Here is a 17,735-nt window from a genome sequence, read left to right as displayed (position 1 = left end):
TGAATTAATAATTCTGTTAAAGAAGCTAAGCAAATGAACATGATTTCTTACTTCCTTTTTCATGATTTGTCTCATATATATTTAATAATTTGATAAGCACATGCAAACTCTCCTTGTAATATTCACAATATATTTATTGTACTGTTAACATTGACTAACATTGCTACAAACATTAATTTTAATTTTGTTCTAGGAAATTTAGTAAATTCAAAGAGAACTTGCCAAGTGAAATGTTCAGTCTTTGTAACAATTCTCCAGCTTTCCCCGACTTCAATTTTTCAATATCTTTTTTCATTGCTTCACTATATCTTATTGGATTGAATGGGAGCAAAGAAGAATCTGCAAATAAAGGAAGTGGAAATGAGTATGAAAGGGTCGTGCTTGAACAAAATTATAATGTTTATTCCAGTAGATTTTAACCAAACCTTTCACAAACATAAACTCCTGGTAAATTTGGGGTGTACGGGGTACCTTCCACGTAGGCGCCCAAAAGTCATCCTCACTTCCACATAGTGCACCCTGGACTAAAGACTAACGAGGCTCTGGCGACTGGCACTATGGCCAGTATAATTTTGTGTGTGTTGTCCTGTTTTTTGTCCTTGTGTGTGCTGAGTGCCCGTTTACAGCCTCAGCTTTTAATAGAAGTCAGAACATTTTAAGAGTTTTAGTTATGCAACGTTAGAGTTGTTATTTGTAATGGTAAGGGGCTGGTCCCCGTATAATGTGACGGGAGCAAAATAGCCTAAGTGCTGACGCTCCCAAAATTTTAAATTCAAAATTCAAAAAATCCTGGTAAATTTGCAACTTGTCAGAAATATTTTCCCGACAGGAAAGCATCATTTCCTTTAATGCATTGTTTTAAAAATATAATGTTAGAAAAGGGAAAGGAGCATAAAAAGGAATCTAAAATTTGGGTATGATGTTTACATTTTTTCTTTTTTAATTAATGAAGTGCTCTCAATTGTATATAGTCGGAACTCTTCAGAACTCAGTATGAGTTTCATTAACACTGCATTAGGCACGTGGTTTTTTGTAACCTACAAAGGTGCATGGGGTACACCTGTCCCCTAACCCTTTAGCTATCTTTACGGAATGAAATGCATCGTGAATATACTAAACATGCTTGCTGAATGTTCTTTCTTTGTCTGTCTTCTGATATCAACTGCAATTTTCTGATCCACTTTCTAAATGACGTAATATTATAAAGTTAACGTCAGTCGTATGCTTGGGAGACAGTTGTCTCCCACGTGCCAAAATATGTAACAACCGAAGCAGTGTCATGTTAACTTTTGGTTGTGTGGTCACTTTCATGTTCACTTTCATCAATAACACACACCTACGTGTCCACCCCTTCCTCGCTAACTCACTTCCGTATAACATCTGAATCTGCTGTGTGCTCTGTCTTTCTTGTTTTGATATTTTTCATGTTACCTTTTTAGTCACCCAAGCATGCGACTCACATTAACTTTATAATATTACGTAGCTTAGAAGTACAACAGAACAACACATCTGGACTTAAAACAAAGATAAAGAAAGAACATTCAGCTACACAAGAGCACCCATATGCAGTATAGTTCAGAGTGTTGCAATCTCACAATGAATATAGATGGGTGACACATGTACCCCACGTGTCTAACGGAGAGCTAAAAACATCCTGTAATTTGAAATTTAGGTTATATTACATCACTCATCTTTAAAATGATGTGAAATCAGTGAAGGAATCTAAAATCCAAAATGTCCATGCCGTATTCAGAATTCAAGCCTACAACCTCCGACTTTATGGTACACTATGTAACCATTTCACCATGAGGGATGGTTAAAAATCATCATATAAAAGCAACTAAAAGCATCAGAGATCATTTGCAAAGGAAAGATTTTTCTCAACTTATCTCTTACCCTCAGCACTTGAAATCAGAAAACTGTTCCATAGCCTGTATGGTATTTGAAAAAAATTCCACTGGGAAAGGGTTGGTGATTCTAATAACTATCTTTGAAGCACTGGGATTACAAATATACATTATATATATTTCTGTATGGTACCCTCCTCCCCAGCAAGATAAAATATTGGGAAGCAGAGGATGGGGTGCTGAAACCAAAGGTGGGAACTCCCCATTTATCTCACCTCCATATACCACCCTGCCCATACCCTTAATATGCATCATCTGAATCAAACTTAGAAATTCTCAAGTCCACAAAATTAATATAACTATGAAGTGGACATAGATAAGGTATTTTCTAAACTACCAAAATATAATATCAAGAAATCGACATTATTTTAAATCATAACAACATTACATTTTGTTGAAATCTTTATTAACTCTCCCATTATTTTTCTAAGGTGACATTTCTATGCATGGGTTGATAACACACATGAAACTTACCTGCCAAGTTTATTAGAAGCACCAATGCTATCTGGCTGCATGTCTTATGATAGGAAAAATCTGGATCCATCAACTTGTCAACTAAATGGAATGTATCAAAACCAGTGTGATATGCTGGGTAAATGCTGAAGTTGTACATAGACTGAAAGGAAAATATTCCTTGTTCAATTATCATAACAAATTATTAAGCACGCTTAATAAAAATTAGTTCTGCCAATCTACTGAGGTTCCTGACCTCTGAACTGTAATTATGAACTGTAATTCATTTAGAAAAGTTAAATTTAAACTGTGAGTTGTTTCTGCAAATGAAATGCAGAAATGGTTTATGTAGCCAACAGACATTAATAAACCTGTGCTGCCATCTATTAACATAAAAGAACAAGCTTGATTATTTTAGTGTTATTTCATCATAATCAAAAAAGTGTATTAAAGAATGTTTTAGAGATAATAGTATGAACTGGACTCTGTTTTAATGGCAGGTAATGTATGCATCTTGTCGGCATCCTGAGCCAGGGTGAACCTGGATCTTGCCCAGTGGCCTGGTGGGCCTGCCTGATCCTGTGTAAGATACATCACTTTGGCGCATAAAGTATAAAAGCTGTAGAATGTTTGAGCCAGAAATGTAGCTTGTGTTTTTGGTGAAGGGGAGGCAAATTTACACACTCGCATATGCATATGCATACATGCATGTCTGTGAGAGAGAAAATTTGCCCCCTCCCAAAAAATTACATCAACCTAGCTTAAATATTCAATTATCTACTGAACTTTATGGCTTATACAGATGTATTAATTTTAAAATACATGTTCCTATGGATGTGATAGCCTGTGAGACAAGACTAAAATAAACAAAATTTGTGTTTTGAAACTGTTAAATGGATATTCTTTCAATTTTTCATCAATTTGTAGCTTTCAATGCAGGTGAATACTAACCATACCTCATTTCGAGTGAACCAGTAATCAACAGATGGGACTCCTATTTGAAAAGCAAAAGCTGTATAATCACTGCTGGACCCCAAGTCATAGACCCTTGTAAAGAAAAAGAAACTAATATCAGAAAGTATTGGTGAAATAAAGTTTTATGTTATAGAATCACTACTTAAATAGTGCTACTTGTATAATTTCCTTTCATACCACAAATTAATAAATAACAAAGACTTCCTAAACATCCTATGGGAGATCAACCTCAAGATGTAAATATATCAGTATGTATAATATTACTCTCAACATCATTTCTAATGAATGCCTAACTTGATACTTGCGTTTGATCAGAGTCAATAGCTTCTTTAGGGATGATAGCTAAATTTGTACTAATAAAATATTAGTTCTAAACTTGATTAATTTTTCTTATTAGTACTAATATTTAATCAATCAAGATGCAAATATCAAATATAAAATCTATTTATTTATTTATAGTTAACTCAACAGGTTGATGTTCATAAAGAGTCCATACTACAATTGATGATTCATAATACAATCAGAAATAAAGTTCTTTACAAGCTATGTAACATTCTTCAACCAGTGTTATTTGACAGTGTTTTCATTATCAGCTATTTAAATTTCATAAATTACATAAAAAAACATATCAATATATATTTTTGAAATACTCTTTTCTATAATGTTGTAGAGTACTCATGCTCCAGATAGGTGATCTTTTCATAATATGTGTTTTCGCTCTACTCTCATAAGAGATTTCAATTTTGCATCATTCCTTGCTATTTGGAACACATATTTTTAACTGCATGATACATAGAACATAGAGAAGAACAAAGTTGCCATTAAACATTTTTCAAAGCAGCATGTAAAGGACTGCCCTTATTTTTGGATTAAGTCTGTACATACTGAATCTTCTATTAAATTAAAACGTCTTCCAGTATTATCTGTGGAGTTTTCTGAAAATTTGACCCAGTTTATCACAACAATTCTTATTTAATGTACATATTTTTCATGTATTAATTTGTTATAATAGAAATAAAACACCAATGCAGGCATGCAAGTAAAACAAAAACGGAAGTCCAACAACTTCAAATTTTCCAGTAATTTCCATTATATGAAAAATTGTTCGTTTACTGGCTGTAAACCAGATAACATGGAAGAATACCCCACTCGTTAGTATTAAAGTAGCAAAATATTTTTTGACTGCCGTCATTATAAATTTATAGGATATTTCAGAATTTCAATGTTCGATTTGATAGACATAAATCAGTGACATAGACAGAATTCTAGAGATAGATTGGCAACTATTTTTTTTTAGATTGGGGAAATTATGTAGGGTGTAGTGGCATGGATTGACTTTTTCAAAAGTGTTACCAGCCAAACGGCCATCAGTATGACAATTATTCTGCTAAACATTTATCATCTACACCTCCTCCCTCCCAAAAAAAGAATACATGCCTTCGACCTAGATTTTTGTTCATTTCATTCTTTTTTTGCAATCTGCTCAGTGATTTAGCCACAAACTCTACTAGCAAGAACCACCACTCATGAGACAGCTACCACGAAAATCCAATGAATGGTGGTCGAACCTTGTAAATTCTTCATTTGTTTCTTTTCAAATAAGGTGGAAAGGGGAAGAAGAAGAACCACACATTTCTCGGGTCAGTTTGACGTTTGTCCAGTCAGTGAGCAGACAACAGAATTCTGCTCCTCCAGCGACAGTCAAATTGTGGAGGGAAACTCCAGCTGTATGTACTACTGTTGCCAACTTAGTATTTTGGATCAAGTTTTTTCCAAATCACGAATTGCATCAAGGAACTATATTATCGTCTATTATCTGACCGGTCTCACTTGTAGCTCAATCCAGCCTTGGCATTGCAGTCTAGCTCTAGTTGCTTCAGAGAAATAGTATCCCCATTTTAGGTGTGATATAGCTCATTTCTGCCAATCCAATGTGGCAACACTGGCCTTTACCAGCAGGCATGACTGGTAACTGGGCTCCTGAACCGGCACATGAATAACCCCATAGCGCACTATCCCAAAGTCATCCCCTACTCTCCCCTTGCATTGGTACCCTCTCCCCTTGTTACCTCTTCAGGGTAGCAGAAACGGCCTCCCTCTTTGCTTCTGTTGGCTGCAGAAAAAAATGTCCTCTGCAATATCTACTCGACGGCAATGCCATTGGTTAACATATTTAAAAATGTTGTTACTTTGTTGAAACAACTTTTTAATTCCTTACATTTTGCTCTTACCTAAGGTAATACTGGTTACATGCATGCCATGCCTCTGGTAGGATGTAAGAACACTGTTGTGCATCGATTTATAAATTCCAGGGTGGGCAAACTGCTGACTGAGGGTGAGCTTGCTCCACCTGATACCATCCCTCTCTAACTAGAGCCCTGACCTGGTGGAGTGGTTCGAATCCCACTGTAGGCCCACTCCCAATTAGTCTATCTGTGCATAAAAGTGGACTTAAAACAAAAACTCAAAACTCAAATACAAATTTCATATGCACTAAAATATTCTAAAATATCTTCAGGGTAAGAATATTGTTAAGCTTATAGCCATTCTAGTTACAAACCCAACAAGTATTGGTATCACTTTACTATCCTATTAATATGGTTAGTTAATTTTAAGCGGGAGTCAAAATATATTTCTAGATCTCTCGCCATTACCGATTTTCTAATAATGATGTTATTTATTTTATATATTGGAATTTGCATTTTCCTACATTTATGAAATGATCATTGTATGAGCACCATATCTATTTATCCTCTTTTGTAGACAAACCCAATCCTCAATTTATTTGTAGAATTTTAGATCATCAGCAAACAACCATTTACTAGAACTAATTAAATCTTCAGGTAAGTCTTTAATTAATGGGGGTCTCATATTGGACCATTAAGGTACTCCAGAACACAATAAAAATCAGTGCAAAGGGTAAAAGGAAACCATTAATTTTAAGTTCATTAAATAATATTTATTTAAATAAAACATTTTAGTTTGTTGCAATGCTTTATCTCATTACTGAATGATATGAGAATGGTAACACATAAATATGAAGCATTCGTAGTTGTCCAATTTCCAAAATCCAATACTAGGAGATAAACCCTAAGGCACGTGTCTCTTCTACATATGGATATGGACTCCATAACTTATCCAAAAATTCTGAATATAAAAAACCTGGATCCTTTTGACCTTATAATAAATTCAAATCTTCACAAATATCAGTGTATGGTATTGAAGCAGCAAGCAATTTTAAACCCTACTTGTCAACTCATTGTTTCTAATGCTATGTAACTTCCTTCATCTAGTAGGTGAGTATTATAGATTGGCAGTTGTTAGTAGATAGTAGTTATTGGAGTTGTACTTAAAAAACTACAAAACCTAGATCTAAATCCAGGTAAGGTATGATCGATCGTGGTTGACTTTAATGATTTTATGTTCGAAAAAATAGAATTCGTCAAGAGTGCATAAACATTCATTGATTTATATGAGTATATCAGCGAATATACTTACGGTGGTTCATCATTTATTAAGTCCTCTGTTTTTATCTGTGACTTCCATGATGCATATAGTGTTGCTTCCTCATCTAATGGTGACTTTATCTGTAATATCACAGTATGCATTTGAAACAGGATCCCCATATGTGATGTCAAAAGTTCTGATTGTGAGATATAAAGGTTAACTTACCAACTTACCAACTTTTGAAAACTAGTAGTATGTTCAGCCTATAAAAGTCTCAATAGGTACTAGCAGTTGTTAATTCTCAAGGAAGACACTCTCTACAATTCTTTTACATGTTATTTTCATATGAGATGCCATATGTATCACTGTATGCATCTAACATGCTAATGCAATCAAAATAAAATAAAAGATAGATTAGAGTGCAAATAACTATGGTTCCATGTGATAACAGTAAACCATATAATTTACAACAAACTTCCGAATACCCAACAAACAATAGTAGAGACACAGTAAGAGTAAGTTGCCTGTATTGAGAGGCCATATTACTGGCATCATCTCGAGGAACAACTCATAGAATCCCCATGCCGGGCCCCTTGGCAAAGTGGTTAGCACATCATGCTACGACGCCAGGGGTCCCGGGTTCAAATCCTGGCCTGGGCATGGATGTTTGTGAGTGTCCATTCATCAATTTCATCATATCATCACTCATCCTCATCCTCGCAAATTAGCCAAAAGTGGCACAAGAAGCGAAGTAAAATAAAGCAATTCAATCAATAAATCAATAATAGAATCCACAGATGGGTAATGCTTGTATGTAGATCTCGGTGTTTATTAACATAATACATAGAGGAGGTCTGCCTAAAAAGTAACATACTTTATTTTCTCCTGAAGTTGAGTTGAGTTGTTGTTTTTAAGTCCACCTTATGCACAGTAAGGCTACTCGGGACTGGACCTTCAGTTTAAAGTGGGATCCGAACCACTATGTGCCTCCACCTTGAATCGAACCCGGGACCCCTTGATTACAAGGCGACGACGCTACTACTGCACCATCGGGGAGGCTATTTTCTCCTGAAGAAAGTAGTGATGATGAGTGGCAACACTTTGCACAGTAAAAGGGGGGGAATCAATTTTCAATTCAATTTCAATTTCAATTTTATTACTCCATATAAACCATATACATTGGTATTTGGAGGGTTCAGTACAGTTCATATAAAAGAAAAATATATAATTACAAATTTTCTATAATTTACAATCTAGATATTCACTAACACTATAATATTCCTTATTAACTAATAGTTTCTTTAATTTATTTTTGAAACTTGTCATACTTTCTGCTTTTATATCATTTGGTAAATGGTTGAATATTTTAATTGCCATCTGTTGGGGTCCTTCTTGAACTAATGTTAGCCTGGTGAAGTATGGCTTTAAGAGCTGTTTATTTCGGGTGTCATATGTGTGTTCTATTGAACTTCGCAGCGCAATATTTTTTCTGGCATATAATGACATTTCATATATGTACAGAGAAGGGAGGGTTAATATTTTAAATTTCTTAAACAACGTTTTGCACGATTCGCTAGGCTTTATACCTGCTATAATCCTAATGGCTTGCTTTTGTTTTCTAAATGCTTCTAAACTTGCCGGTGAGTTCCCCCAAAATTCTATTGCATAATTTATTAGTGAATGAAACATTGCATAATATACCTGAATTAGTGAATTTGTTTGAAGTGTTTGTTTTAATAACCGCAGTGCAAATATTTTGGAATTTAGTTTTTTAACAAGTATTTTTACGTGGTTTGACCAATTTAGATTTTCATTTATAGTAACTCCTAAAAATTTTGTTTCTCTAACTAATATTATTGGAAGATGGCTATTCTTTACTACATCTTTAATTTTATTGTTTTGTTTTGTGTGAAATAGCACGTAATTTGTTTTCTGTTCATTCAATAGTAATTTATTACTGTCAAACCAAGATTTCATTTCTTCCATTGTTTTTTCAATGTTGGCTTCTAACTCGTTCACATCATTTCCCTTTATTATTGCGCTAGTATCGTCTGCGTACAACAAAATCTTTGTATTCTGTATATTAAATGGTAAATCATTTATGTACAAAAGAAAAAGTAGTGGGCCTAATATTGATCCTTGGGGAACTCCATATTTTAATGTCTTTAGAGTGGATTTGTATTTTCTTACGTTTCCTTCTCTTTCGTGGCTAATTTCAACACATTGCATTCTGTTTGATAAGTATGATTTCATAATTTCAAGCGCGTTACCCCTTATCCCATAGTGTTCCATTTTAGAAATTAATATTTTGTGGTTTACTAAATCAAAGGCTTTTGTCAAGTCGTAAAATATTCCGAGAACTAATTTTTTATCGTTTATACCTTGCAAGATGTTTTCGATTAATGTATGTGTTGCACTTACTGTGCTTTTATTTTCAATAAATCCATGTTGTTCTTTTGATAGTATGTTGTGTTTATTAAGGAACTGTAGAAGGCGGCGTTTTAGTAAGTTTTCTAGAATTTTGCTTAGCACAGGTAGTAATGAAATTGGTCTGTAATTTTGAACCATGTTTTTACTTCCATTTTTAAATACTGGGTTGACTTTTGCTATTTTTAGCTTAGTGGGAAAGATACCATTCGCGATACATTCATTAAAGAGATATTCTAAAATGGGTGCTAACAACTCCTTGATTTCTTTTATTACTCTGATTGGAAATTCGTCTCCTACAGCCTTTGAGTCTTTTAAATTACATATCTCTTTCGATATTTCATTTGTTGTGGTTGGTGTTAAAAACATGCTTTCTAGAGTGCGCGGTTTAGAGTTACACAAAAGTTGCAATGGGTTTTTTGCATTATTTATATTTGTTACTAAGTTATCTCCTAATTCGGTGAAGTATTTATTAAATGTTTCACACACTACAAATGGATCGTCTATTTCAATATCATTTGTGCATAATTTTATATTGTTATTTGTTTTTCTCTCTTTCATTACAGTATTTTCATTTACAACGTCCCACATTGCTTTGCTTTTGTTGTTTGAAGACACAATTTTGTTCGCATAATATTTTTGTTTGGCATCTCTTATTTGTTTTTTATAGTAATTTATGTAAAATTTATTTACAGATTTATTTATGGGAGTGCGTTGACTTTGACTTATTAGGGATCTTTTTATTTTGCTATATTGTTTTACCTCTCGTGTTATCCATTGTTTTCTCCTTCCAGTTTTGGCTTGTATTTTTCTTTTGGGGAAAGCATTGTCAAAAATATTGTAGAGTGTATTTGTAAAAATTGTGAACTTTTCATCACTGTCTATTTGACTTACATATATTTGGCTCCAAGATTCTATTTCTATCAAAGATTTAAATTTGTACATATTTCTTTGACTATATATTCTATTTTCATGCATAACAGGTTGTTTGGTAACACGTGTAGTTTTTACGTGCATTATTTGGCACGTGTGATCAGAGAGACCGTTCTTAATGTCATATGAGATGTCACCGTGATCGAGATTTGTAAGAACATTGTCAATTGCAGTTTCGGAATTAGATGTTATTCTGGTAGGTTTTTTAATTAAATAGTTAATATTATACGATAAAGTTAGTGTCAACAAACGGTTTCGCTCAGGGCAGTCTTTTAGAAAATCAACATTGAAATCTCCACAAACTAATACTTTTTTCTTATGAATATTTGGTATGTTATTTAGCACATTTTCAAGACGTTCAAGAAATATTTCTAAAGACCCTAATTGGCTTCGGTAGACCGAAAGTATGACAAGGTTCAAATTATCTATTGTAACAGCAGCACATTCAAAATTTAATTCCGAGGACTCGTTACACAGTTTGTTAGGTAGTCTAGCATGTGGCAGCAGAGAGTTTTTTACTAAAATTAGAGAACCACCTCGTTGGTATGTCACTCTAAAAAAACCGCTAATTATTTTATAATTACTAATTTTCAAAAGTTTTATATTTTCACTGTTGAGCCAATGTTCTGTTAAGCATATTACATCTGGTTCCGGGTCGATCGTGTTGATCAATACTTCGAGTTCTGCTATTTTGGGAGTTAAGCTTTGTATGTTGTGCATTAGGATGGTAAAAATATCACTCTTCATTCTCATGCCTCATTTTTTGTGGGCTTTCCAAGTACAGAAGTCACTGATAGGCAATTGGTGCATGAGGAGGTGAAGTGCATGCTTGACACATTTGCATTTGGGCTGAGATGACAAAGCATGTGAAAACTGCATAAGTTTCATTCCCATTTATCATGATATGTAGGAACTTGGAGTATGCTAGCTGGCTCAAGCATGTCATGCAAAAGCTGCTTCTACACACATTTTGCTGCTGCCCTGTGAATAAATATCTCTTTACAATTCATACACAGAATCTTTGATACCAATGTCGCTAGCAAATTTTCTTGCCTCAAATGACAATGTTTCATATTTACGTTGTGCTTTCGCAACAACTTCTGTGTACAGTATTTGATGGCCTCTTGGAACACTGGGAGCTCTCCACCAACATGCAGCAATTTGTGAACTGGTTGTAATATTATTTTATTTGGTCAAACCGCAATGCCATTGTCACCAAATGCCTGTTGAACTTTGCGAATTATTTCTGCTTGCTTATCTCCAAGCTTCTGGCAAAATTTGTATTGCTGCACCACATGTTCCATCATCTCGCCCAGACCCGTAGCCAAGCAGGTGCTGGGGGGGGGGGGAGCCTCAGCCCCTCCTGGCACTGCCATCAGCCCCCTAGACATTAGCTCATTAGATAAAACTATTTTTTGTATAATTTGTTTTCAGTGAAAAGTGAAAATACAGACAGCAGCTATTACATTCATTCATCTTGTTTATGAGCCAAAGTATAGGTAGAAGATTCTCTGGGCTTTAAAATGTTATTTTTTCAGGGAAATTCTTTATCTACCTTCTCTGCCCCTTCCACATCTGCATGAAAGGTCACCAGCTCCCAATTTTTGGGAACGAAGGGGAGTTGTATTGCCTCAGGCAGGGGTGGAATGTACTGTAGGCACTATGATTGAATATTGTGTATTTTTCTTGTATGATTAACTTGAACACCCCCCACCCCCTCCACACACACATTACCATCATTTAATACTGTTAAACTTTCGAAAATGGACTTGGTCTATAAAGCCCCCCTGATAACCCATGAGCCCCCCCCCCTGGAGATCAATTCTAGCTACGTGCCTGACCATGACCCAAATGGAAATGTAGCAAGCATAAACTGCACCGTCTCACACACTAGCAACGTTACACCCAGCAAGACTCCCAAAATACAGGCATATGCTGCAAGGTTATCTGCATCACTGTGCATGCTGTTTCCACCCTATCAACGTTACATTCATTTGAAGAAAAACAAGATTGAGTATATTTTAGATGGATCTTGCATAATTGTACAAAATATACTTATCCACAAACACACATACTAAATGTTCATTATGAACATTCATGCTAACATGAACCCAACAGTTGAAGTGAAAACTGATGGGCGGGGGTGGAAAGGTTGTTCACTGAAGGCTTGGGAATAGCTAGGGAGATGCTCCAATAGTTTAACATGGTGACAATAAGACAGCTGGTTGGATGAATTTCATAAATTTTGCTACCTGAGGGGTAATATTTGAAGGGGGATGAGAGGGATTTTCCTACTCTTGTTGATATATACATACATACATACATACATACATACATATATATATATATATATATATATATATATATATATATATATATATATATATATATATATATATAATGGATAAAAGCAAGGAGGGCCAAAAGGGCTAAGTAAAAATCAAATAAGGTAAAAGGAAACACTCACCGGACAGTAGGAAAATTCAAAATTTCCTACTGTCCGGTGAGTGTTTCCTTTTACCTTATTTGATTTTTATATATATATATATATATATATATATATATATATATATATATATATATTACTCTCTGGTGGACTATGTGCAATTTATATAATATACTGATGTTTCAAGAATAGTTATTGGAACCTCAGCCTCACTGGAAATTTTTTGAAGTATCACACTGGGAAAGTGGCATGCTCAAGGGGGGTGTTGGTGAGAGTCATAATCCCCCCTCAGTTCGCCCAGTATTCCTTAAAAAAAATAGAATGTCAAAGGGACAAAATGATGGAAAAATGAGGGCTGCTACTAAAAGAAGTATATGTAACCCCCTTTCCAAAATCCTGGAATGTCACTTACTTGGGGGGTGGACCATTTTCCAGTACCCAACCTTCACTTCGAGCCCTGCATGTGCCACTTAAACTTTCTTTTCATAGTAAGCACCTACACTCCAAAATAAACTGCTTCAGGGCAAGGTATTACCCAATAAATTTTTAAATGAACATCAATTATAATTGATTTCAACTCTACTTACCATTCTAGTGGCATCCACAAACATATCTTTTAGGAGAGGAGAGGCAGATGGTTCCAGCGAGGTGCCAGCTACACAGGTGTCAGTGTTAATGTAGGCAACAGCTCGTTCAGACAGTTTCTTGCCATGCTCCTGTTCAGAAACATAATCAATACCATTTGCCTTCCAAAAAACTATCATGCATAAAAGTTTTAAATTTAATGTCTTTTAAAAAAAAATCTCACCACAAAAATCAATTGAAGAGCTTATTGCAAAGTGGCCTTATATTTACCATACAACATTTCAGAAAGCAAGAAAAAAATGAAAATGAGGTTTAATTACTAAAAGAAAATATAATTTTTCATATGTAACTCGTTAGGGACTCTGACTACCAATCAAGAGACCCAGGTACGATCCCCAGTGGGGAAGAACTGGGATTTTTTCCACCTGTTCAAGGGGCTCTGGTGCCCACCCACCATCATATAAAGTGAGTACCTGGATTAAACTCTGGGGGTAAAGGCAGCCAGAGGCATGTTGCTGATCACATCACCCTCACCTCATCAAGAAAGTGTGCCCTAACTCCACACCCTGTATACACCTTCATGGCATGGTGCAAAGCAAAGTGGAGCACTTTACTTTTACTTTTTTATGTAACTCTGTTTGTAATTGTAAATATATCAGTGTAATAAGCAGATATCCTGGAGCAATATAATCAGAGAACTTGCAATTCTTAGAGTGGAATGACATCACTTTGGAACCACAAGGTTCTGTTATTTTTTATTATTATTATTATTCTCAAAATTGTATATTTGAGATATATGTCAATTTACACTAAACGCTATAATGTTGTTAATAGCAGCAGTATGGGTTGATATTATTTTTACTTTACTTTTTTCATGTTCGAACCCAAAGAATAATGGCTATTTGGAATTAATAATATAATCAAGCTGAGCAGTCATATCATTTGGTGTCACCATTATTATATATCATTGTTATTTGTTTGTGAAGCAAATATTTTCATCGGTTTCATGAGACCCACTCAGTGCCATAAAAATCGATGGTGCAAACGGTGCATCACACCTGGGACCCCCATCCAACATTCTTTCTTTAAAGAAAATACTAATGAAGAATGCTCGTTTCTATTTTTGTATCACATTAAATAAAGATGAAATTTGATCACATTATGAGACCTTTACATGACATGCATCTTCAAAGTCTTTCCAGGGTGCCAACACCAACCTATCAACAAGCTCAAAACAAGCTGAAGACTTTCTTTTATCTGATGCAGGAATAGAAGTGTGATGGATTGTTACAGAGGAGAAGTCATTATGAAGCGAATGGGGTATTCCACAGGTGTTTCCCATAAGAAGAATGAGATATGCAAAATCACATTTCGATGAATTAACATCCAACAGGAGACTGAATGTCTTTGAAGATAAGTTTTGTGTGACTGTCTTCGTTCCTAATGTTGACTGCATTTGTCACAGTTAAACCACCAAATGCAAACCATGAATAAAGTTACCAAGAGTTTTTCGATTCTTTGTCCCTTATGGAGCTCCTTGATTTTTCAGCAAACAAGCTTCAAAGTGTGCCAGTGACTTTGCAGTAATATATTCAAGTCAATTACTTACATAATTGAAGCTAACAGCACTAACTGTCCCCTTATAATTTTCGAAAAACTTAGGTTAATAAAAAAAGTATCTGTGGAATAGTATTTCTCAGCAAATGCCAAACTTATCTATTTTACACAGTGAGCACAGGCAAAGCAAACTGAATGGCTAAATGTTCAACATATTGTGAAGTAGTTTGCTAATACCGAAGCATGCAAGCAAAACTTTTAGTGTCTACATTTTCCCCCTGAATTTATTCCCATTTCTTATATCTTTAATCTTGATTGTTCAATATGTGTTAAATGTACATTCATTACTTATTTTGATGTAAAGTACATAATGTTTTCAACAAACATCAGCCACACAATGTGTATTATTCTGAATTTTTGGCTTCTTTCTTAATCTAAAACTTAAAATATTACAAGCACTGTTTTGTTCTGAATACAAACTTGTAATACCATTCTCATATTAAAAAAACAAGGGGAAAGAAAAATGCATGACATGTATCTGACTCCCCAACAGCACTGTGCCTACGAGTTAGGCTACTCTAAGTTTAATTTAAAAGGCCACTTACATAATAAATTGTTCCTTTCTTTAATGCATTACTTAATTATTATGGCTTTGTTATCAATGCATAACTATCTTATCTGCATATTAACTAAGTTAGTTTTCACATTCCAAATTAATCAGAGTAGTTTGGGTTACTACTAATATCAATTACTTATGTTTCAGAACTTTTGAAATCAAACCTTATATTAATGCATGTGTTGCATTCGCTCTTCCAAACAGTAACTACTATCCATGACAAAAATATTGAGCCCTAGGTTTACGTGCTTGTAAAACTGTACTCCTTAGGAGGAAAAAAGTCAAATATATCTCATTGGAAAGCTGCAAGTGTCTGCTTTTAGACAAAAGCAAGACAAAGTGATTTTAACTCTGTCTCTTTTCTATTCAGACAAAAGTGTTTGTAAAAGTGTAGTTTTTCGTGTAATTTTTACGTCAGTCGAATTCAATTGTGTGTAGCTTCGTGTAAAACAGTCGTAAAAATATGATTTTTTTTGTGATTGAAGCTTGGTTATGTGGAAATATCTCAGTCAAATATAATGGTACTATCAGCTGTAGAACAGCCACAATTAATGATTAATTATGATGTTGCAATCTCAGAAATGGTAAGTGCAATGGTCATGAAATGCATATCAAAATGATGGCCGTGGAAAAAAAATCAAATTTCCATATCTCATTCTTTCACACTGTGCAAAATGAAAACAACAGAGGGAATTGTTTTCTTGGCAACCAGTCCCCGTGCGATTCACATCGTTGCTATGAATGCATGCAGAGCAAGTGAGCTTTGTTGCCAAGCGTTTCCATTGCCCTTTAAACTTTGCGTCCAAGAAGCTTTGACATGGGAAATGAGCCGAAACAATGTGTTGCACAAAGGAAAGCATTGTAGAGATGCCAAGAGTTTCATTTGTCACTTCTGTGTTTACATTCCTGCCATGAATATTGCCTGAACACCAACATGGCCATAATAATTCTTCCGTGCATTCTGTCCAGGCAGTCGGTCTCTCACAAGTTTGCTTGTTTGTTCGTACGCACAGTATTGAGTGATAGAGGTCCTGTAAAGTGATTTTTTTTGTTGCATGATAATATCAAGACAGTAATATCATAGTGGTGCAAAAGAAATGATAGTCAATGCCAAGAGATATTTCTGCCAGGAGAAATATTGGCGCATCTCACAACATAAGCCAAGGTGTCAAGTGCACGGCGGAGTGTTTGGGGGTTACGTGAGCACAGTGAAAAAGGTATGTAAAGAAAAAGGGAACAACAAAAACTTGCATCGACCCAATATTTTATTGGGCGAGTTTTTGGAAGATGTGATGAGAAGAAAGATATGCAACTTTTATTTTAATTATCCAGTTCAACAGAATCCATTATGAACAGCATTTTATACTTTACCTTTCACTCATTATATTTATTGAAAATTTATTAGATTTTAGTCCTTCTGTCTCTCTAACTAAACCCACAACTCCTTGCTTATTACAACAGTATTACAACAGTTGCAGCTGTGTAAAAAACCAAAATATAAAAGCAATATTTCAGGTGGAATTTATAGCAACACGTTAAATGCTGAACACACCACCACTACTCGATACAATGCTCAAGTGAATTTTGCGAGATAAACACAATTTACATGCGTTTTTGCTCGAAATATATTTTAAAATGTTAGTTGGCGTGAAGGCTTCAAATGCGCAATTTTTTCAATATAATTTTTATGTGTTGCTATCACTAGTATGCACCTCGCTCCGTTTCCCTTGCTTATGAAATCGCTGTACACAGCATGTGCATTATTATTGTATAAAGAGAAGACTGGATCTCTCATCGAACATTGATGCACTCAATATATCTGTTTAAATGTAAGACATAAAATAATATTAGAAAAATGACGTTCATATAAAGCTGAGTGAAGTTGTTTTCTCTTTCTTTAAGTTCACTTTATGCACAGGTAGGCTAATCGGGACTGGACTTACAGTTTAACGTGGGGTCCGAACCACTATGTACCTCCACCGGGTATCGAAGGAGACAACGTTCATATGAAGTTAACAGCTAGAAGATATCACACCCACCCAAAAAAAAAAACTGCAGTACAGCAGTACTCCATTTGCAATATGAGAAATATTTCATTTATTATTTTATGCTGTGACAATACTATGGATCGGCTACATGGAACGTGCTTGCGCTCTCTCAAAGCGAAGTGCAGTGTAACGGCAATGCTGTGGAAGTCACCTGCAACCTGCGGAGTCTGAGATTGGCTGCACCCGGGCATACGTCATGCACCCGTTTACTATATTATGAGTGCGAATGAATAATTAATATCTGGAACCATATTTGAGGTACACACGCCAAACTTCTGCGTTATATCAACAGTTTTCTGCAATTTCATTAAATTTGTAATTATGTATTTCAAGTTTGCACG

At 35.0% G+C, this 17,735-nt stretch overlaps 1 protein-coding gene across 2 annotated transcripts in view; it reads right to left on the bottom strand.

Annotated features, from left to right (window-relative positions):
- The window catches only part of LOC145978645 (N-acetylated-alpha-linked acidic dipeptidase 2-like), a 211,601-nt gene that overhangs the window by 72,255 nt on the left and 121,611 nt on the right, over positions 1 to 17,735 (bottom strand). For both annotated transcript variants that reach the window (XM_083111401.1, XM_083111402.1), the window contains 5 exons: positions 13,176 to 13,304; positions 6,834 to 6,922; positions 3,317 to 3,407; positions 2,382 to 2,523; positions 223 to 339 (listed from right to left, as the gene is read on the bottom strand). In XM_083111401.1, the coding sequence (XP_082967527.1) occupies positions 223 to 339; positions 2,382 to 2,523; positions 3,317 to 3,407; positions 6,834 to 6,922; positions 13,176 to 13,304 (568 nt within the window). The remainder of the gene's footprint in view (positions 1 to 222; positions 340 to 2,381; positions 2,524 to 3,316; positions 3,408 to 6,833; positions 6,923 to 13,175; positions 13,305 to 17,735) is intronic.

This window comes from Lepisma saccharinum, chromosome 25, assembly GCF_977018435.1.
Source record: "Lepisma saccharinum chromosome 25, izLepSacc3.1, whole genome shotgun sequence".
Classification (NCBI taxonomy): domain Eukaryota; kingdom Metazoa; phylum Arthropoda; class Insecta; order Zygentoma; family Lepismatidae; genus Lepisma; species Lepisma saccharinum.
Note: the sequence above shows the minus strand (reverse complement) of the source record. Positions and strands in the feature narration are given on the sequence as shown.